The sequence below is a fragment of the Micromys minutus genome, assembly GCF_963924665.1.
Source record: "Micromys minutus genome assembly, chromosome: 18".
Lineage (NCBI taxonomy): Eukaryota > Metazoa > Chordata > Mammalia > Rodentia > Muridae > Micromys > Micromys minutus.
Window position 1 is genome coordinate 49,440,808 of NC_137953.1, and position 22,600 is coordinate 49,463,407.

The window sequence follows — 22,600 nt, forward strand, 5'->3', positions numbered from 1 at the left end:
ATGTCCCACTCCTTTCTCAGGCCTCAAGGAAGCAAGGGGCCAAAGACTGTGGGAAATACCTCCATTAAATTTGACAAACAACTGAATCCAGATGATGAAGAGGTAAGAAAAATGTCACATATGTCCCCGTGTCACCTTTCCTTGGGATTGCTTAAACATCCTTACAAGTAGTGTGTTTATAAATGTCCTATGTGAAAGCAAAGGGGGGCAGACATTTACACACAGTGAGGTTAATTTATTCCATTTTTAAAAAAGGAACAGAGAAGTTGAGGTAACAAGAACAAATCATCAACAAATCAAGACCCAAAGCTAAAAATTAGTAGCTTAGGAAGTATTAAATCCTAACTCACCTAGAAAGACAGCAAGCTTTTTTTTTTTAATGTAAAAGAATTTTTTTTTCTAGACAGGGTTTCTGTGTAGCCTTGGCTATCTTGAAACTTATTTTTTGACAAGTTGTTCTTGAACTCAGAGAGAGACACTTGCCTCTGCCTTCTGAGGACTGGGATTAGAGGCATGTGCCACCACCAACCAGCTATGTCACTTTTTAATTGATTTTAAAAGCTACCACATGAGCTAGAGAAAGGACTGAAGGGGATGAAGGGGTTTGCAATCCATAGGAAGGACAACAATATTAACCAACCAGACACCCCTCCCCCCAAAGCTCCCAGGGACTAAACCACCAAGCAATGAGCATATATGGAGGATGTAGGGAGCCATGGCTCCTGCTGCACATGTAGCAGAGGATGGCACTGTCTGCCATCGACAGGAGGAGAGGCCTTTGGTCCTGTGAAGATTCATTTCCCCAGTGTAGGGGAATGCCAGGGTGGTGAGGTGGGAGTGGGTGGGTGGAGTGGGAGCATCTTCATAGAAGCAGAGGAGGGGGGATAACATTTGAAATGTAAATGCATAAAATATCCAGTTTTTAAAAATGGGAAAAAGTTACCATACAAAGTAATGTTTAGTTTTAACTGTTTGTTTTGTTCTGTTTTGTAGAAACTACATATAGGTCCTCATGTGCACCGGTCAATCACTCAGTCTCTGCACTAGCTCCGTACCTCTTGTCTTAGTTGGGTTTTATTGATGCCACAAAACACCATGGCCAAAAATCGAGTTGGGGAGGAAAGGGTTTATGGAGCTTACACTTTCAGATCATAGTCCATCCCTGGAGGAAGTCAAGACAGGAACGTAAGCAGGGCTGGACCCTGGAGGCAGGAGCTGATGCAGAGGCTGTGGACATCTTACTGGCTTGCTTCATAAGGCTTGCTCAGCCTGATTTCTTATCGAACCCAGGACCACCAGCAGCCAGGGATGGCTCCACCCACCACGGGTTAGGCCCCACCCACAATGGGCTGGGCCAGGGATGGCTCCACCCACAGTGGGCTGGGCCCTCAACCATTGATCACTAATTGAGAAAATGCCTTACAGCTGGATCTCATGGAGGCATTTTCTCAACTGAGGCTTGTTCCTATCTGATGACTCTAGCTTGTGTCAAGTTGACACAGAACCAGCCAATACAGTCCTCTCTTTACCTTTTAACACAGGGGGTTCACAAAGATGCCCAGTATAACCTTAAATTCAAAATCCTTTGGCCTCCTCCTCTGTCTCCAGTAGCCAAGACCACAAGCCTATGCCACTAAATGTGGCACAGTAATCAGTTTCAATATGACATTGAATATGCCACATGTATGTGTCAGTATAATTTATTCTTGTGCCCTTCCTGCCACTGTTTCTCCATGTTATCTAGCTTCCTCTTGCTAAGCACTTTCTTTTGCCTTAAATAGCACCCTCTTCTGTGTTCATTTCACCTATATTGTGTCATCTACTGTCCTGGTTAGCTTTAACTGTCAACCTGACACAGCCTTGAGTCGGGTAGTCTCAACTGAAGAATTACTCAGATCAGATTGGCCCATAGGGGACTATCTTGATTGTTAACTGATTGTAGAAAGGCTTAGTCCACTGTGGGCAGCACCATTCCCTGAGTAAGTAGTCTGTGCTAGAAAGCTAGTGTAGCATAATCCTGAGAGTAAGCCAGCAATTCAGTCATGGTTTTCTGCTACAGGTCCTTGCCCTGGTGGCCTGTGACTCGGAAGTCTACGCCAAAAGAACCCTTTCCTTCCCTAAGTTGCTTTTGACTGGTGTGTTTTATCACAGCAGTAGACAAGAAACTAGAACACCCACCACCATGAGCTCTCTTTCTCTCTTTAATGGTCTCTTTTCTACTTTAACACGCACACACACCCTTAGATCTAGTTTCTGTATATGAAAGAAAACAAGTGCTTTTATCTTTCTGATTATGGCTTGTTTTAGTTAACATAATAAGTTCATCCATTTTCCTGAAAGTGCCATAATTTCACTGTTCTTTAAAGCTAAATAAAATTCCCTTCTGTATATGGCCCACAATATCTTTATCCATTTGTCTGTTGGTTATCTGGCCTGGTTTTCACCTCTCGTGACTGTGAACGCAGTATGCACGGTGCACACACAGATGGTATCTGTTGATTTAGGATGGTACAGCCACCGTAACACGATTTTTACTTCTTTTGAGGAACTTTCACATGGACTTGCAGGGTGACTACATTAGTTCATACTCCTGTCGGCAGGGCACAACGGTTTCAAGGGCACAACTTATAGCAAAATTTCATTAGATACATTGGTTGCTTTTCCATGATTATCATATTCAAGCGAATTTTTAAAGCCAACTTTTATCTTACCAATGATAATGCAAATAAACATAACAAAATTGAAAATATATTCTAATTTTTAAACTTAGTCAACTGCTAGAGCCTAGTTTGCAACAGAGGGTGCAATTCCTCAGAAAATCCTAGAAGTTAGACTATGTTTTTTAGAGACATTTCACTCTAAAGTTAATTTTTAAAAACTTTAAGAAAAAAAAAGTCTTCAAACCGTTTTCCAAAGCAAAATTTTCTTAGTTTTTTAATATGTTTATGTGTATTTATGTGTATATATTATGTATATATAGCATATGTGTATGTATGTAGTATATGTATGTACATATAAATACACATAAACATATACATATATATGTTTCATAAAATACACTTGTAAAGCAGACTTTTCATAACTTTTGTTTTGAACAAATAGAAATTAGTTTTTCAAAAGATAAAAAAATGAAATAATCAGCTCCTTGGATCTGTCCCATGTTTGTCTGCACCCCCTCCTAACAAGTGCCTAAGCTCCCTCTCTCTGTCCCCATCTGGCCCAAAGCTACAACCCCTGGCATTGTTTTCCTGGAACATGATGCATTCCTCCTTCCTCGGTTCCACACCATCCTTCCTGTCTCCTTCACCTTTGCTTCTAGCTTTATTCACTTTGCAATGTGTGCCTCCTTTCCCCAGAACCCCACCTTCCCATACCACCTCTCTGGAGACAGGGCGTCTTCAGAGTTGATGATCCAAACACAGAATTATGTTTGTCTCCTTTTATTCTGTCTTCCGAGTCTGCTAAGAATGTAATTCACACTCTGCCTGCTGTGTTGTTCTTACTTTCATTCGTCCTCAGGTAACCCAGGGCTAAAGTCAGGGAGAGGAGCTCCTCCTCCACCAGCCCAAATAAAAACTACCACCAGTACAATGAGTAGTAGACAGAGAGACATCAAAGTTTAACTTTTCCAGACTGGACGGATGGCTCAGTGGTTAAGAGCACCGACTGCTCTTCCAGAGGTCCTGAGTTCAGTTCCCAGCAACCACATGGTGGCTCACAACCATCTGTAATGGGACCCAATGTCCTCTTCTGGTGTGTCTGAAGACAGCTTCAGTGTACTATTTATATACATAAAATAATTTTTTAAAAAATTAACTTTTCCACATCTCTAGAAGAATTATATTTGCAGAGATATTTAGAAATGCAGAATGCTCTCTCTTCTCTCTTGTCTGGTGAGTGTCAGTCCCCAGCTTTGTTGGCAGAGTTGTCCCTGGAGGCCCCTGGAAGACACTTCTTGGGTGGTTGTTCTTTTGTAACTGATTTTCTTATTAATGGTTAGCTCCTGTGTTGATGTCATCTGATCTTAGTCCTGTTTAGGGAAAAGGAAGAGGAAGGGTATGATTCCACCTGCCTAGTGCCCTTCAGTTTCAAGTGACATCATGTGTGTTTGTGTGTGTGTGTGTGTGTGTGTCTGTCTGTCTGTCTGTGTCTGTGTGTTTGTGTCTGTATGTGATGGTTTTGTAGAGAGCATTGAGGATGTGTGTGTGTGTGTGTGTGTGTGTGTGTCTGTGTGTATGTATGTCTGTGTTTGAGGGTCTTGTGGGGATGGTACACATGTATGTGTCTATGGGGACAGAAAATCATGCTCAGGCTAAGTTTCTTGGGAATTGTCTGCTTTGTTTTTGGAGACAGTCTTTCACTGGTCACAAGTCAGACTGAGCTGACTAGGCAAGGAGCAACCAGGGTTCTATCTATGTTTGCCTTCTTGGAGCCGTCGTTACAGTCATGTGCCCTGACACACAGCTTTTTGAGAGGTTACTGTGGATCTCTTGCTCATGTGACAAGCACCTTTCTGCACTGAGTTATTAACCTAGTCCCCTTACGTGGAACTAGGAAGGTCCACATCACCAACTACATCCGTTCCACTCCAGAATCCTGCTCTCCTGGCTCTAGACCTTGTTCCTGAAACACCAGAATACTACCTAGGCAGAATAGGTTCTCCTCTGTTAATGTCCAGAAAAGATCCTTCTAGTGAGAATGGGATGAGGCCATACTGTTTTGTGGGTGCTTGTACCACAGACATGAAGGACCTGAGGTCAGATCCCCAGGTCAAGGTTGGGAATGTGGCTCATTTGGTAGAGTGCTTGCCTAGCATGCACAGTGCCCTGGGGTAAATTCCAGTCTTGAATAAACCGGGTATAATGGCACACGACTAGAATCCTAGCGCTCAGGAAGTTGAGGCAGGAAGATCAGAAGTTAGTTTGGGATACAGGATACCCAATCTTAATTTTTTGAAATGTGGCAATGTGGGCCCATAGCTCTAGTATTTTGGGGTAACTGGACAGAGACAGGAGGACCCCTGGGGTTTTCTTTTCAGCCAGTCTAGTTGAAGCAGTGAGCTCTGGGTTGAGGGAGAAACACTATCTTAAAATAATAAGGTGAAGAGATTGGCCTATGGCCACCACCACTACCACCAACATCACTACAACCACCAACATCACCACCACTACCACCACCACAATAACCATAACCACCACTACCACCACTACCACCGCCGCCGCCACCACAACCATCACCACCATCACCATTATTACTACACACGCACACACACACACACACACACACACACACACACAGAGAGAGAGAGAGAGAGAGAGAGAGAGAGAGAGAGAGAGAGAGAGAGGTGTGACTTGAGACCACTAATTCTGTTCCTTGTCTTTAGATGTATGATACAACTATGAAATCGAAATTTGTCCTAAAGAACCTCAGACACTACACAGTCCATCCAAATGTGGTAGGTGAAAAGCATCCCCAGAGACCACTAAGGGAAAATTCCAGCAATGGGTCCAGAGCCCCGACTTCAGAGTATCCCCAGTTTCCAGGATGGGGAAACAGAACCACTTCTGGGGATACAATGCTGGGACTTGGTTGTGAGATGGGAGGAGAGACCTGGAGAGAAAAGGGTTCCAGTTCATTTTACTCTTCAGCAGAGCAAACATACTCAGGGAAAATGTATAATCCACACTCCTTCCTCCCTTCCCCCTCTAATTTTCCTCTTCAGAGAAAAGCATGCTCAGTGGTGACTGTCCCTTCCCCACCCACACCTGCAGTGACTCACTCTGCTTCGTGACTGACTTTGTCTGTTAACATGCTCTGGAGTTGCAATCCTGTGCCTGGAGAGAGGTGTTGGTGCATATAAGAGAAAAACTGAGTCTGGCTCCCACTCCCAGGGGATCCCCTTGGCCTCAGAGACAGGCATAGAAAGGCCAATCAGGCTGAGCCACTTACAACTCCTATTTGTGCCAGGAGGCTGAATGACGGCTCTCTTCTCTTCTTTTCTCTCCTCTCCTCTTCTCTCCTCTCCTCTCCTCTCCTCTCTTCCCTTTCCTTCCCTTCCCTTCCCTTCCCTTCCCTTCTCCTCTCCTCTTCTCTCCTCTCCTCTTCTCTTCTCTCCTCTCCTTTTCCTTCCCCTCCCCCTTCCTTCCTTTATTTCTTTCTTTCTTTTTGTGAATGACTTTAACCATCTTGTTCTGTTACTATGGAAACCCCTCTGCTGCATTTTCCCCAAGCCCCTAGTATATTTGCAGCTCCAAGAAAAGGCTGTGACAGAGAGCTTCTAAAAGTTTCAAATCAACAAATTTAGAGGCAGGTTTGTTTAGGCCCTGCTCACCCTCTCAGTCTACCCTGTTGAGGTGGGGGAAAATAGGCAATTGATTCCTCCATCTGCCTGGAAATCTTTCTCTCTACTCAGGCCAAATACTATGAGCCTTTGAAGCCCAGTAAACTGCAGAGATTCCTGACTCAAAAGAAGAAAATCAATAGTTTCATGGTAAAGGTGGCTGAGTATGATCAGGATATGACGCTATTGCTCATGACTAACAACCCATCACCCTACTCCATCGGTCAGCAGGAAAAAGATGGTCTTCCAATATACTTTCCCCCAGAGTTTCATTTGAAGGTAATTGTGCCCAAGAAAGTCTTCTAGCAACCCATGTATAGACCAGAGGGAGGCAGGGGTTAGAGTAAACACAGAGAGAGCCAGCTTAATCTAGAGAAGGATTACTAGGATGCTACCTACTACCTCCTCCTTAGGCCTGGGTCATATACTGCATGAGACCAGAACTGCTGAGTTTGAAGTTGGTGGGAATTACATAGCAAGACACTGCTGTCTTAAAATGACACATGAAAAATAATTGCTGAGCATCTTCAGTAAGCTAGAATCCAGAACAAGATCATAAAGATAATCATAGGGCAAATTTTGTCCTGATGAATCTTGACATCTAATAATCAATAAACAGTACACATTAGGACAATTCTACTGTATCAGAACACGTGAATAATCCAAGAATACTTAAAATACAGAAATTACATATACTAGAGAAGAAACTCCCTGTTGAGGTAAAGGGAGAAGGAACTAATCAAGGAGTTGACTCACTAGGACTGAATAGGAGAAATGTTTCGATCTGAGGGATGTGGAAGGCTTTGGGACCCAAGAAATCGAGGCAGGAGATAAGAAGGTGCAATCAGATTTTCATTTTAGAAGGAACATTTGCAGGTTGAAGGAAAGTGCATCAAATGTAGATGAGACAAAAACCAAAGAGATCAGTTGTGATGATACGTTAGTACTTGAGGTGAGCAATGCTGAAAATCTGAACTAAATTCAAAGGAGCAGAGGAGGTGAAGAAAGTTGATTTAGGGAAGATTTGGGAGTCAGGAGCTGAGGAAAATGTTGACAGCCTAGAGAGCAAACCCAATCTAATGGGGAGACTCTAAATAAGCCGACAGAACAGACAAAGAATCTTACCGAGACTTGGGATGGGGTAGCCCAAAGACCAATCCTCAGAACAAACTGAGGTGGAAGTTGGTACTAGACGGATGGCAGTGGGAAATGCCAAAACGCAGTGGCCCATCCTGAAAAGACCTCCTGGGCTCGTTGTTTATGGTCTCAGAATCTGTTCCCTTCTTCAGGAGCTTCAAGTGCTAATCATGACAGTGGGTGTAACACTTCAGAGAAACAAATACAAACGTAGCCAGAGCTGCTGTCCTTAACATAAAGGACGGGGGGGGGGGGGGGGGGGGGGGGGGGGGGGGGGAAGCCAGCATGTAACCTGAGTGCACAAAGAGCTTTCTTTCCAAAGTTGTCCCTTATGGGTCCCTGAGATCAGGGGCAGGACCTGATTGTCCTCCCAAAGATGTGGTCCTGGTGGCACTTTATTAGTGGGTAGTATTAAAGACCCAATTCTAAAGACTGGAATGGCTCTTTAACATTCCTGATGCACACACATGCCTCCTCTACTCTTTTGATCCTGGATTACATCGAAGAAACGTATTCTTTACTGTGCCTGGGCACCGTGTAGAGTCCAGCAGGCAAGCTGAGGGATATGCACATAAATGATTGTTGCTCTCATTCCCTTCCTAATGCCTCTGGCCCTGCTACTGTCTCCTATGAGAATGCCTAAAAACCTGTTTTATACACTATAACCACATCTCTGCTCCGAGTATGGACCAGATATCAGATTCCATGAAACAAAATGTCTAGGCTGGTAACTGACCTGTGGTGTAGACTGGTACCTCTCTAAACTCAAACAGGCTAAAACTAAACCCACCCCACTCTATTAAACACTAAATCACTGAGTAAATCACAGATTTTTTTTAAGTTCTAAGCACCTGAATTAGAAAAAAAGGCAATGGGAATGAAAATTGAAAGACCACACAGGGTGATGTCCTAGAAGAACCAACCCATGGGGAAGAATGGTGGCACAAGGGCCAGGAATGTAGCCACTTGAAGTTATAGGGAAGGGAGGGGACAGAAGTGGGGGAGGGAGATAGACATAGTCTTATAGACTGTGTCTCTTGTATATCTCTATCTGCATCTATATATGTAGGTTAGGAAAGGGCAAAGGGCTACAGAAGTTTCAGAGTTTGAGAAGAAGGAGGAAGGAAGGGAGGGAGGGAGGAGGAGAGGCAGGAAAGAGGAGAGTGGAAGACAAAGAAGAGAAGTAAGAACATAAAAGGGACTTGTCAATGATGTGTTATGCTTAAGACAAGATGGCAGCTCTCCATTTGTGCCACCTTGGCTTCTCAATAACGTTCAGTTCCTGCTTATTTTATTTGCTTTTAATGTTAACAAAAGAAAAGGAGAAAAAAAGGCTTCATTTCTGTGAGGAGATGTAAAATGATTTATATTATTTTAGCTAGCCCATATAAAAGCCACAGAGTCCTGGTATTGTAACTTGCTTCCCAGCCATATGTCCCTTGTTGGATGTGATGGAACAGGAGCACGCGCCCAAAGTGAAATGGACCCAGGCGAGACTCAGACAACCAGTGCCAAGGGGCACACAGCTGGGAAGTGAGTTAGAGCAACTCAAGACCTGCCCAGACCAGGTTTACAGCCCATAAATAAAATACCAGAATTGTATGTCTTTTATACAGGCTAGGTCAGATAATACAAATCATTTTACAAAGAGAGAGCATGGCATGTGGAGGTCAGAAGAAAACTTGCAGGGTCAGCTCTCTCCTTTCATTCTGTAGGTCCTGGGAATCAAACTCAAGCTGTCAGACTTGGTCACAAACCCCTTTATCTACCTTTACCTTGGAGTTGTCTCGCCATCCATTTTGTTTTGTTTTGGTTGTTGTTGCTGTTCTTAGACCTCGTTCTGCTAAGGTTTCTGCTGTTTGTAACGCCAGGGTCACTATCTACGTCTTAGTCTTTTGGTTGTTCTGTTTCATTAAGTCACCTATTAAATGATTTGCATAAGGTCCTATATCTTCAGACTAGAACAGCTTAAAGAGAAGGAATTCAGAATAAAAATGCAATAAGGTCAGTGGCAATACCAAGTATTTTTTAAAGACTTTCAAATTACGAAAGTAAAAAGCTTAATGTGTCAATTGATAGCTTGGTCACTGGCTCAACATCTCTCCTCCATTCTGTGCCAGGCCCTACGAAAGCTCAGAAGCTAAGGATGTATTGATGACTAATCTAATGTCTTTGCTTTACTGAAGTATAAGTCTAATGATTTAACTATCCTTGCAGCCTGCAGGCAGAGAAGCAACCATGCAGATCATATGTAACGTGACAGGTGCTTTGAAAAAAAAAATCAGAAAGGGGGAATGGAATGTGAGTGGGAGGCATAGATGATAGGATTCAGGGAAATATCAGCAGAGGTTATGACTATTCAATAGACATTTTAAAGGAGCCAGGGGAAGCAGCATGTGACTGCTGCTCTCAGCATACTGGTCTCCTTTTCCATAGCCTCACGTTAGGAAAACATGACTTGTAACTTTTTCTAGTGAGATAAATCACAAGAATTTCAAACTGAGTCAGGTGATGAATAGTTCAAAATCTTGACACTGATTATCTTGGAACCTAAGTGGAACCTAGTGGATATTTTTTTAAAATTGAGCTTGCTGTATAAGGAGGCACTAGATTCATTCTGCTTGAACTATCTTGGGAAAAAAAGATACAAGGAGGTATGTATTAGTTGATTAACTAAGATGAGCATCATTGTTGTTATGATTAGTGTGTTACACAGAGAAGGCAGAGGAATGGAGTGTGTATTAGAATGTATGGAAGTGGGCTGGAGAGATGGCTCAGCCACTGAAGGCTCACAACCAAAAATATAGGACTGTGTGGACATCAGAAGACAGTTTTGTGGAATTAGTTCTAGGTTTGGAACCCAGGTTTCCAGACTTCTACAGCAAGTGCCTTTATCTGCCAATCCACTTTACCAGCCCGTTAGCTTCGCTTGGCTTTGCATTTAGGTGTAAGACAGTCAGATCACTTGACCGGAAATTTATGGATGGGGTGTGAGAGCCAGATGGACAGTCAGACTGGATGACTGTAGTCTGAAAGCTTCCAATTATGTAACCTTTAGGAAGGCTGAAATTATGACTTCATAAAGCTGTTTATTCTATGGCCTTTCCACAGCAGGAAAAAAAAAAAAAAAAAAGAAGAAGAACATAGTAGAGGCGGCTCTCTCCAAGGAAGGAAGGTAGAATTTTGTGGGTCTGTTTCCCAGTTTACTCCTAAATATTTGGTTTCCCAAGCAATTCACAGATTGGGCCTGTTGTAAGTGTGCTACGTCAGCGACACAGACAGCCACACCTGTGTCTTTATCCAATGTCAGAATTTATTAAATAACAATAAACTCAGTCTTGATTTTACTTGATAGCTTTAGCTGGGTGCTGGCAAACACAGATTGTTTTTATTACAATCTTAACTATTAATAAAAACTCTCAGTTTTGTGCACATTACGTGTCATATGATGAACATTCATCCATCCATCTCTCCAACCATCCATCCATCTATTTATCCACCCATCTAGCCATTCATTCATCCATCCACCCATCCACATACCCATCCACCCACCCATCCTTCCACCCACCCACCCACCCACCCACCCACTTATCAATTCATCCATCCATCCATCCATCCATCCATCCATCCATCCATCCATTCATCCATCCATCTATCCATCCCACAAATGTGAAAGTTTCATAATGGCTAGAAAAGGGATATAGAGGCTTCAGAGTTTAAGAAGTTCAAAAAGATCTTTCCAGAGGCAGAGGCAGAGAGCTAGTATGGATTCAAGAAAGAATCACCACAGGTGGTTAGATAAGGTTAACAATCTATCTGGAGAGGAACCCAGTTTGCAAGTTACTGGAAGCACAGAGCTAAGTGGCATTGTTTCAGGGTCCAGCTGAACCTCAGAGCATTGGACTGGGAGTGCAGCGTGGGGTCTGGATGAATGAAGAAATGGGTGGATAGGGAGGGTATCAAGTAAGCCTTGCCAAGTAGTGGAGACAAAGCTGAGCCAAAGCCACAGGGTCAGTCAGCAGTTGTTGAGCTATCAGTACCTTGGTACACACACTAGTCAGATGACCCGTCTTTGGGGCTGACACCAACCTGGTGTTAGATGTCTTTACGGAGTTCAGGAGAGTCCTATGCCCTTCAGTTTTAGGAATAAGTTATTTGTCAGTCTAGTTCAGGGTTGGTGCTGAACAGAAGATAATTTCTACATGTGCTACAAAACACAGAATCATCCTTCCTGACGTTTGCTCTCAAATGAAGCCAAAAACTTCTGTGTTAAATGGTGTCACCTGAGGAAAGGTACAGCCAAAAAGTCACTGTTTTATACAATATGGAGTAACTTAGAGCAGGACACAGTTTTACTGACATAAACTCTTCCAACCCAGGAACTTCTTCTGCCATTAATTTTTGTGGGTCCATGACTAAGGAGTTCAGCCAGTTAGTCAGGAAATTGACTCAGTTTGGGGAAATCACCTGAAGACAAAATGGGTCTTTCCCCACTTCCCCTTTTTGTGGCCTTTGTGGTTTCTGAGTTTCCACTTTCCCTCTGATGGGTTGGGTCCACCATTTTAGCATTTCACACTTCATTGTGATTTAGTCCAGGAACTCAGTTCCACGTTAAAATTCTAGAGACTCAGCTTCCTTCCCCTTTACTCTTTTTCCCTCAGGAAATTCTCTATCAGTGTACATCCAACAAGAATGACTTCCTTCCCACAATGTCTCAAAAAAAGAAGTTAAGACCAGATCTGAAGCCAATCTTCGCTATAAAACGGACAGGTGATCCTAACTTCAAGGGACAACAATGGTTTAGGTAAAGTGCTAGCTCTTATTGGGCCTGTTGTTTTCTGTTTTCTTTCCCTTGTGCACATTGCTATATAATTTAGCAAGCACAAATGGAAACCCAGGGAGATTTAGGATAAGGTCAACTGGAATAGAATGCGCCGGAGAAGCTTCCCTGTGTAGTTTTGGTTTTAAAATGTCAGAACACATAAAAACCCGTTCTTTGTGTTCCATGATGTAAGTCTTGTCTTCAGCAATAGGACTGTAGTGTCAGGCAAGGGAGACACAGTAGGACTGAAACACAATATGAGCTCATAAAGACTGAGGCATCTTAGACAAGATCTTCTCAGGTTCAAGACAGAAGGGTCCCAGCACTGAGAGAGAGAAGTAAACACCACATTCTAGTTTCATAACCAAGAAACTATCTGCGATTGATACCTGTTGGCAAAGGTGAAATTGATGTTTTCCAATGGTATCTCACTGGGTGTATCAACCACATTTCAGGGTAGGCACCATGTTCAGGAGTTGTTGGCCAACACAACAAAACAAATTTAATGGTATTTTTGTAGACTTTTAATTTTTCTTTTCTTTATTTTTATTTTTTTTAACTTTTATTTTAAAAAACAAAGAAAAATGTACAGATTTTTAAGCATTTTTGCATAAAAGTATACAAATACATTTTTATAAGGTTGTAATTAAGTATTTGTGGGTACATATACATACACATATGTATATATGTAGCAATAATATAGGAAAAGAGGCTATTAATTTGAGGAGACAGAAGAGAAACTTGGAGGGGCTGTAGGAAAGAAAGGGGGATGTGATACAGTTCTATTTTAATTAAAAAATATTTTTTTTCTTTTTTTCTTGATCTTCACACAGTCTGTGGGTTGTTTCTGGGGTGTTCAGAGCTTTCTCGGGTTAGTATCCCATTATCAGTGACTGCATATTATTTCTGTTCTTTTGTGACTGGGTTATCTCACTCAGGATGATATTCTCTAGATGCATTCATTTTCTTGAGAATTTCATTAGGCTATTGTTTCTGATAGCTGAGTAGTACTCCATTGTGTAAATGTACCACAATTTTTGTATCCATTCATCTACTGAAGGACATCTGGGTTCTTTCCAGCTTCTGGCTATTATAAATAGAGCTTCAATGAACATTGTGGTGCATGTATCTTTGTTGTATGTTGGAGCACCTCTGGGGTATATGCCAGAAGTAGAATAACTGGGTCTTCAGGTAGTACTATGTCCATTTTTCTAAGGAACCACCAGACTGATTTCCAGAGTGGTTGTATCAGTTTACAACCCCACCAGCAGTGGAGAAGTGTTCCTCTTTCTCCACATCCTCCCCAGCATCTATTGTCATCTGAGTTTTGGATCTTGGCCAATCTGACTGGTGTGAGGTAGAATCTCAGGGTTGTTTTGATTTGCATTACCCTGATAAGGATGTTGAGCACTTCCTTAGATGTTTCTCAGCCATTCTATATTCCTCCATTGAGAAATTTTTGTTTAAGTCTGTACCCCATTTTTAATAGGGTTGTTTGACTCTCTGGTATCTCGCTTTTTGAGTTCTTTGTATACCTTGGATATTAGGCCTCTATCTGATGTGGGGTTGGTAAATATCTTTTCCCACTATGTTGGCTGCCGTTTTGTTTTCATGATAGTGTCTTTAGCCTTAGAGAAACTTTGCAATCTCATTAAGTCCCATTTGTCAATCTTGACCTTAGAGATTGAGCTATTGGTGTTCTGTTTAGGAAATTTTCTCCTGTGCCTATGAGTTCTAAGGTTTTCCCTACTTTCTCATCTAATAGTTTCAGTGTACCTGGTTTAATGTGGAGATATTTGAGCCAGTTGCACTTGAGCTTTGTACAAGGAGATAAGAAAGGATCTATTTTCATTCTTCTGCATGCTGAGTGCCAGTTGAACCAACACCATTTATTGAAGGGGCTGTCCTTTTTCCATTGAATGTTTACAGCTCCTTTTTCAAAAATCAGGTGACCATATATGTGTGGGCTAATTTCTTGATCTTCTATTCTATTCCATTGATCCACGTGCTTATTTCTGTACCAGTACCATGCAGTTTCAGCACGATTGCCTTGTAATATAGCTTGAGGTCAGGGATAGTGATTCCCGCAGATGTTTTCTTGTTGTTGAGGATGCATTAAGCTATTCTAGGTCTTTTGTTATTCTAAATGAAACTGCACATTGCTCTTTCCAACTCAGTGAAGAACTGGGTTGGAATTTTGATGGGGATTGCATTGAATCTGTAGATTGCTTTCGGTGACATGGCCATTTTTAAAATGTTGATCCTTCCAATCCATGATCATGGGAGATCTTTCCATTTTCTGAGATCTTCCTCGATTTTCTTCTTTAGAGGTTTGAAGTTCTTGTCATACAGGTCCTTCACTTGCTTAGAGTCACACCAAGGTATTTCATATTTTTTGTGACTATTGTGAAGGGTATCTTTTCCCTAATTTCTTTCACAGTATATTTGTCCTTTGAGTAGAGGAAGGTTACTGATTTGTTTGAGTTAATTTTATATCCAGCCACTTTGCTGAAGTTGTTTATAAGCTGTAGGAGTTCTCTGGTGGAATTTGTGGGATCACTTAAGTACACTATCATGTCATCTGCAAAGAATGATGTTTTTACTTCTTCCTTTCCGATTTGTATCCCCTTGATCTCCTTTTGCTGTCTAATTGCTCCAGCCAGGACTTCCAGTACTATGTTGAATAGAGTGGGCTGCTTTTTCTACTCCCTTGTTTTCATGGAAATGCTTCAAGTATCCCACTGTTAAATTTGAGGTTGGCTGTTGGTTTGCTGTATATTGCTTTAATATATTTAGGTATGGGCCTTGGATTCCTATTCTTTCCAAGACTTTTAACATGAAGGGGTATTAAATTTTGTCAAATGCTTTCTCAGCATCTAGTGAGATGACCATGTGATTTTTTTTCTTTGAGTTTGTTTATATGGTGGATTACATTGATGGATTTCCGTATGTAAAACCATCCCTGCATGCCAGGGATGAAGCCTACTTGATCATGGTGAATGATCGTTTTGGTGTGTTCTTGGATTCAGTTTGCAAGATTTTGTTGAGTATTTTTGCATCAGTGTTCATAAGTGAGATTGGTCTGAGGTTCTCTTTCCTTGTAGGGTGTCTGTGTGGTTTAGGAATGAGGGTTATTGTAGCCTTAAAAAATGAGTTAGGTAGTTTTCCATCTGATTCTATTTTGTGGAATAATTTGGAGAGTATTGGTATTATGTCATCAATAAATGTCTGATAAAATTCTGCATTGAACCCATCTGGACCTGGGCTGTTTTCGGTTGGGAGCCTTTTGATGACTGCTTCTATTTCTTTAGGTGTTATGGGATTATTTAGATGGTTTACCTGGTCCTGATTTAATTTTAGTACCTTGTATCTGTCTAGGAATTCATCCATTTACTTCATATTTTCCAGCTTTGTTGAGTATAGTCTTTTGTAGTATGATCTGATGATTTCTTGAATTTCCTCAGTTTCAGTTGTTATTTCTCCACTTTCCTTTCTGATTTTGTTAATTTGGATACTCTCTCTTTGCCCTCTAGTTAGTCTGGCTAAGGGTTTATCAATCTTGTCGATTTTCTCAAAGAACCAGCTCTTGGTTTTGTTGATTCTTTGAATGGTTCTTTTTGTTTCTATTTGGTCTATTTCTGCCCTAAGTTTGATTATTTCTTGCTGTCTACTCCTCCTGGGTGTATCTGCTTCCTTTTGTTCTAGAGCTTTCAACTGTACTGTCAAGTTGCTGGTATATGCTTCCTCCAGTTTCTTTTTGGAAGCACTCAGGGCTATGAGTTTTCCTCTCAGTGCTGCTTTCATTGCATCCCATAGGTTTGGGTATGTTGTGTTTTCATTTTCATTAAATTCTAGAAAATCCTTGATTTCTTTCTTTATTTCTTCTTTGACCCTGTTATTGTTTAACAGAGTGTTGTTTAGTTTCCATGTGTATGTGGGTTTATGTTGTCTTTGTTGTTGTTAAAGAACAGCCATAGACCATGGTGATCTGAGAGGATGCATGAGAGTATTTCAATCTTCTTATATCTATTAAGGCTCATTTTGTAATCAATTATGTGGTAAATTTTTGAGAAGGTGCTATGAGGTGCTGAGAAGAAGGTGTATTTTTTTTTTAAAGGAGGCTATGTTCTGTAGATATCTATTAATTCCAGTTGGTTTATAACCTCTGCTAGTTTTACAGTATCCTTGTTCAGTTTTTGTTTCCCTGATCTGTCCATTGGTGAGAGTAGGGTATTGAGGTCTCCCACTATTATTGTGTGGGGCGCTGTGTATTTTTTGAGCTTTAGTAGGGTTTCTTTTATGAATATGGGTGCTTTTGTATTTGGAGCATATACGTTAAGGATTGAGAGTTCCTCCTGACAAATTTCCCCTGTAATGAGTAAAAAGTGTCTTTCCTTATCTATTTTGATAAGTTTTGGTTGAAAGTCTACTTTATTCGATATTAGAATGGCCACTCCAGCTTGCTTCTTGGGGCCATTTGCTTTGAAGGTTTTTTTCCCACACTTTTACTCGGAGATAGTGTCTGTCTTTGTCTCTGAGATGAGCTTCTTGTATACAGCAAATTGCTGGGTTTTGTTTATGTATCCAGTCTGATAGCCTATGTCTTTTTATTGAGGAATTGAGTACATTTATGTTAACAGATATCAAGGAATAGTGATTGCTGTTTCCTGCTATTTTTGCTTTTGGAGGTTGAATTGTGCCTGTATGTCTTTCTTCTTTTGGTTTTCTTGCTTAGGAGTGTTCTTGTTTTTATTAGGATGTAGTTGTAATCGGTTTTCCACCTATAATTCGTTGTGTTGTTGGGTTTGTTGTTAGATATTGTATCAATTTAGTTTTGTCTTGGAATATATTAGTCTCTCCATCTATGGTGATTGAGAGTTTTGCTGGGTATAGCAGCTTTGGCTGGCACCTGTGCTCTCTTAGTGCATGATGTCTGTCCAGGCTCTTCTAGCTTTCATAGTCTCCGTCGAGAAATCGGGTGTGATTCTGATTGATCTGCCTTTATACGTTACATGGCCTTTTTCCCTTACTGCTTTTAATATTTTTTCTTTACTTTGGGCACTTGGAGTTTTGACTATTATGTGTTGGGAGGAGTTTCTTTTCTGATCCATTCTATTTGGGGTTCGGTAGGCTTGTTTTATGCTCATGGTCATCTCATTCTTAAGGGTAGGGAAGTTTTCTTCTATGATTTTGTTGAAGATATTTACTGTGCCTCTTAGTTAATATTCTTCCCCCTCTTCTATTCCTATTATCCTTAGGTTTGGTCTTTTCATTGTGTCCTGGATCTCCTGGACATTTCGGGTTAGAAGCTTTGTGGTTTTTGCATCTTCTCAGACTGTTTTGTCTATGTTTTCAATGTTGTCTTTGGCCCCCGAGATTCTCTCTTTCATCTCTTGTAGGCTATTGGAAATGCTTGCATCTGTGACTCCTGATTTCTTTTTTAGGTGTTCTACCTCTAGGGTTATCTTATTTAGTGTTTTCTTTATTGTGTCAATTTCTGTTTTAAATTCCTTCTTCCATTCCTTCATCTCTTTGGTTCTGTTTTCCTCTAGTTCTTTGAGTTCTTTGAGTGTTTTTCTTGTTTCCTCTTTAAAAGCTTTTAATTCTTTATGCTTTTCCTCCCGTTCTTGTTTAAGGATCTCTCTCATCATCTTGAGGTATGATTTTAGGTGTCGATCTTCTTTTTCTGGTGTGTTTGGCATTCTGCTGTTTGCTGTGATGGAAGAGCTGGGTACTGGTGTTGCCAGGTTGTGTTGGTTTCCCTGGGGTACGTTCTTTCCCTTTCTTCTTCCATCTTGTTGTCAGTCTTGTGTCCCTGGATCACTGCTGGATCTCCACTGGGTCACTGCTGGGTCACTGCTGGGTCACCGCTGGTTCACTGCTATTCCAGACCTGTGTCCCTGGATCACCACTGGCTTACTGCTGGCTCACTGCTGTTCCTGGTAGTGGGTGGTTTGAGTGTGTGTTCCTCACACTGTGTTGTCCTGCTGGGAATAGCCTGATGCAGGGTTACTGGTTCCCTGGAGCAAGCTGAGGCGGGGAGGGGGAAGAGGCGGACTGCAAGCAGGCTCACTGCTGACTCACTCTTAGTTTTTCTTTTCTTTCTTTCTTTTCTTCCTTCCTTCCTTCCTTCTTCCCTCCCTCCCTCCCTCCCTCCCTCCCTCCCCCTCTCTCTCTCTCTCTCTTTCTTTCTTTCTTTCTTTCTTTCTTTCTTTCTTTCTTTCTTTCTTTCTTTCTTTCTTTCTTTTGAGGTATGATTTCTCTGTGTAGCCCAGGCTGTTCTGGGAGTTGTTCTGTAGACCAGGCTGGCCTGGAACTCACAAAGTTATACCTGCCTTTGCCTCCTGATTGCTAGTATTAAAAGCATGCATTAGCATGCCCATCTTGACTTTAATTTTTGTTGGTTGTTTTTTTGTGTTTGTTTTTTTTTTGCTTGTTTTGTTTTTGTTTTTTATTTTTATTTTTTTTGGAGACAAAGAGAGAAAGTTGGATGAGTAGGATCAGGGAGGAATTGGGAGAGGGAAATCACTTTCAAATGTATTTTTTGTATGAAAATGTTTTATTTTCATTTGGTGTTTAAAGATAGTTTTTTTTTTTTTTTTTTTTTCTGTGTAGCCTTAGCTGTCCTGGAACTTACTCTGTAGACCAGGATAACCATATACTCAGAGATGCACCTGCCTCTGCTCCCCAAGTGCTGGGACTAAAGGTGTGCACCACCAGTGCTTGGCTTGTGTGAAAATGTTTTATTGAAAACATTTTTCAATAAAAAATTTAGAAATCCATATAAAATATAGCTTCCCAATACAGCCTATATTATCACTTATATGCTAATAAAAGAAACACAGCATGCAAAACTCTAGTTTTTCACTGACAATAATTTCAAGACTGAAGAAAAATGTACTTAAAGTTCTGAGATTTTTGTTTTTTGTTTTATTTTTTATGTATATGAGTGTTCTATCTGTATGTACACCTGCATGCTGAGAGACGGCATCAGACCCCATTATAGATGGTTGTGAGTCACCATGTGGTTGCTGGGAATTGAACTCATGACCTCTGGAAGAACAGTCAGTGCTCTTAATCATAACCTCGGAGCCATCTCTCCAGCCCTAAAAGTCTGTATTTGGAGGATACAGAAAAATAAAAGTGTGAGGTAAGGACCAGATGAGTAGACGCTCTGAGGATACAAAGAAGAGCAGAGTTTTCAGAAGCTGGGGAGATGACTCAGTAACATGCTCACTCCACACATGTGAGGACCATGTTAAAAAGCCGGGTGCTGTGGTGCAAACCTGTTATGCCAGCACTGGAAACAGGAGGGTCCCTGGAGACTCCTGGCCAGACAGTCTAGCAGACATCACCCCAGATGCAGTGAAAAGCCCTGTCTCAAAAAATAACCTGGAGAGTGGCATGAGGAAGCCACCCAAAGCATGCCTCTGGCCTCCACATGTGCATACACACATGCACACGTGCATGAACAGATACACACATGCACATGTGCATGAACAGGTGCATGCACACATGGGAACAATTTTTTTTAGCAAACATAAAAATGTTTTATTTGAAACTATTAAGAGGAGGTTTTTATTTAATATTGAGAAGACAGGATTCTAGAATTGGCTGCAACGTTTGTAGTGTGCAAGCTCTCAAACCCTCTCCCTCATTTTTTTTTAAAACCAAGAACCCCAACTTTCTAGGTTTTGTCCTTCCTTCTTCCTTGGGATCTCTGAGAAAATAGCTGAATAGCTGACTTTTATGTAACCAGTGTTATTAACGTGCAGCTTTAGACCAACCAAGTAGACCTTTTTTCTTTTTCTTTTTGGTTAAGGTTTTCTACTGACAATGATTTCAAGATCGAAGGGAGGTATTCTGAAGTCTATGCTTTAAGGAAACAGAAAAAAATGTATCCTAACCTCATCTTTGCTCCACCCAGCCAGAGAGAGACCCGGAAGCATGGTAAGGCCTCCTATTTCTGCACTGTGGTTTACTAGACCTAGAAGTGAGCCGAGGGAGAGTCTACTTGTCTGAGCCGGCATCTTTTGTGATGGGTCCAATTTTTCTAGGAGAATGAAGTTAAGATTGTACTAGACTATTTTAACACTCAAATTTCAAGAAGGTTCAAGAAGGTATAAGGGTTTCCTGCACTGTATCATCTAACACTTTGACAGTTTTTGCCATAATGAGGTATTCTAAAGGCTAAAAGCAAACAAATAAATTCCCCTCAAACTAAATAATGCCGTAACTGCTGACAACATGATTTTGATATTTAGGCATCTATAGGTTGAAATGTTTATTTGTACAGAGCTCTCATACTCTTTGGAAATTTTCTTTAAAGGGCCAAAGGTACAAGTGTGTATATTGCAAGTGGAATGCAGTGGCTCACACCTTTAATACCAGTACTTGAGAGGCAGAGGCAGGCAGATCTTATGACTGTGAGGCCAACCTGGTTTACTAGTGAGTTCCAGGACCTGTCTTAAAACATCACCACCAGCAAAAATATGTGAGTCTCAAAGGCCCACAAGTCTCTGGGATAAAAGTGAGACTGGGGTAAAGGAGGGACGGGACCAGGTCATCTGGAAGGTCTAGTGAGAACCCTCATGTATGTCTCTCATTTCCAAAGGTACAAACAGTCTAGACCAAGAAGACCTTGTGTTTTATATAAACATCTTTTCCATTGCCAGGTTTCTTGTCCCTGTCCCTACCTAACTCCTTAATGACTATGGTCCAAGGGAGAAGAGGGTATCTCCTCCAAAAGCTTGTTTCATTTCCAGCCACAGAACATAGAAGAGGAAACATTTATTTCTTTCATGAGAAATTCCACATGATGAGTATGGATTGGACTTCATATAACTCAAACGAGGCAACAATAATCATTAGCGTAGTATTTAACAATTTAAATTCGATCTATTCATTTTATTTTATGTATGAGTATCTTGCCTGTATACATGCTTACCACTTACGTGTTTGGTGCCCACAAAGATCAGAGGAGAGAGCATCAGATCCCCTGGAACTACAGTTACAGATGGTTGTGAGCCACCTTTTAGATGCTGGGAATTGAACTCAGGTCCTCTGCAAGAGCAATAAGTTCTTTTACTCACTGAGTCATTTCTTCAGCCCCTAGCATAGTACTTTTAATCAGGATGGAGTAACATCTTAAGTAGCGCCATTATTAAGGTTTAGGTACATTATTTACCTGAATCTAAATTTGGGAAATTTTTCTTTTTTCTTTTTGGTTTTCCAAGACAGTTCTCGCTGTCCTGGAACTTGATGTGTAGACCAGGTTGTCCTTGAACTCAGAGATCTGCCCGCTGGGATTAAAGGTGTGTCCTGGCATGCCCAGCTTGGAATCTTTTTAAGGAAATGTAATCTAATCTAGGTAAGACCTTTACTAATTTTGTAAGAGCCCAGTCTGTGACAGGATGAGCTAGATCTACATGTATAAAGTAGTATGTCAGCCTTCAGCACTAGTGTCATTTATGGTGACTACATATTCCCTCTCAGATATGAGTGCTTTACTTTTGTACTGACAGGGACGGACAGCTATGGTGCATTTCCTCAGCAATAAACAAATCTGCCAGGGTGTTTTACTAGTGGTGCCCCATCATTGTGTGATTGTGTGTACGTGTATGTGATCTAAGTAGAAGTTGTGAAGTTCGATTAGAAGGTTGCCCAAGAGGCAAACCATGCCCTCGACAGAGGACTGTAGTTAAGATCTTAAAGTTGACAACGCCCTAAGAACTGGGGAAGCTGGAAAGACCAACTAGAAATGTGATGCTTCCGATGCCCACGGTATTAAAAAGCGTGTTTTTCATACTCTGAGACGAGGATAAAAATGAGAAAACATTTGGAAAAGCACTGAGGCACGTGGGTGTCCCTTAAATTACTTGAGTGTAATCAGTATGGCTGCAAATTGAATCACCTGAAAAGGGTGAAAGCTACGAAGACTACACTGGTTTGGGGAAGAAGGAATCATAAGAGATTGGGAAGGCAGTCCCCAAATCTACCATCTTGGTAAGAGTTTAAGGACCAGCTTTCTAGTCTCTCCAAACAGAACACGTCATGCCTTCCTTTTAGTACAAGTCTAGTACTCTGAGTCGAACATTCAATGTGTCCTGTGCTTTGCTGTAGTTTCCATGAAGTCAGAGGGTGAAACACCCACTTCGCAAGTTGTTTGGGAACCACTGACATTTTCCAAGCTTCTAGAAGAGAAGCCTACAAGAAGTGTGCCAGGGGAGAACTTCTTTCGCCATGGAAGGGCCCAGCAGTGGGTTGTCAAAAATGCGGCTGTCATTAAGTGAAGAGAAATC

The 22,600-nt window shown here is 41.4% G+C and overlaps 1 protein-coding gene across 1 annotated transcript; it reads left to right on the forward strand.

Moving 5' to 3' along the window:
* On the forward strand, positions 1-22,591 carry TSGA13 (testis specific 13; the record flags this gene model as incomplete). Its single annotated transcript, XM_080932437.1, has 6 exons — positions 1-102; positions 5,384-5,455; positions 6,413-6,619; positions 12,139-12,281; positions 20,122-20,249; positions 22,422-22,591. The coding sequence occupies 6 exons, from the start codon at positions 1-3 to the stop codon at positions 22,589-22,591; spliced, it is 822 nt and encodes a 273-aa protein (XP_080788563.1).
* Positions 22,592-22,600: the final 9 nt, after the last annotated feature.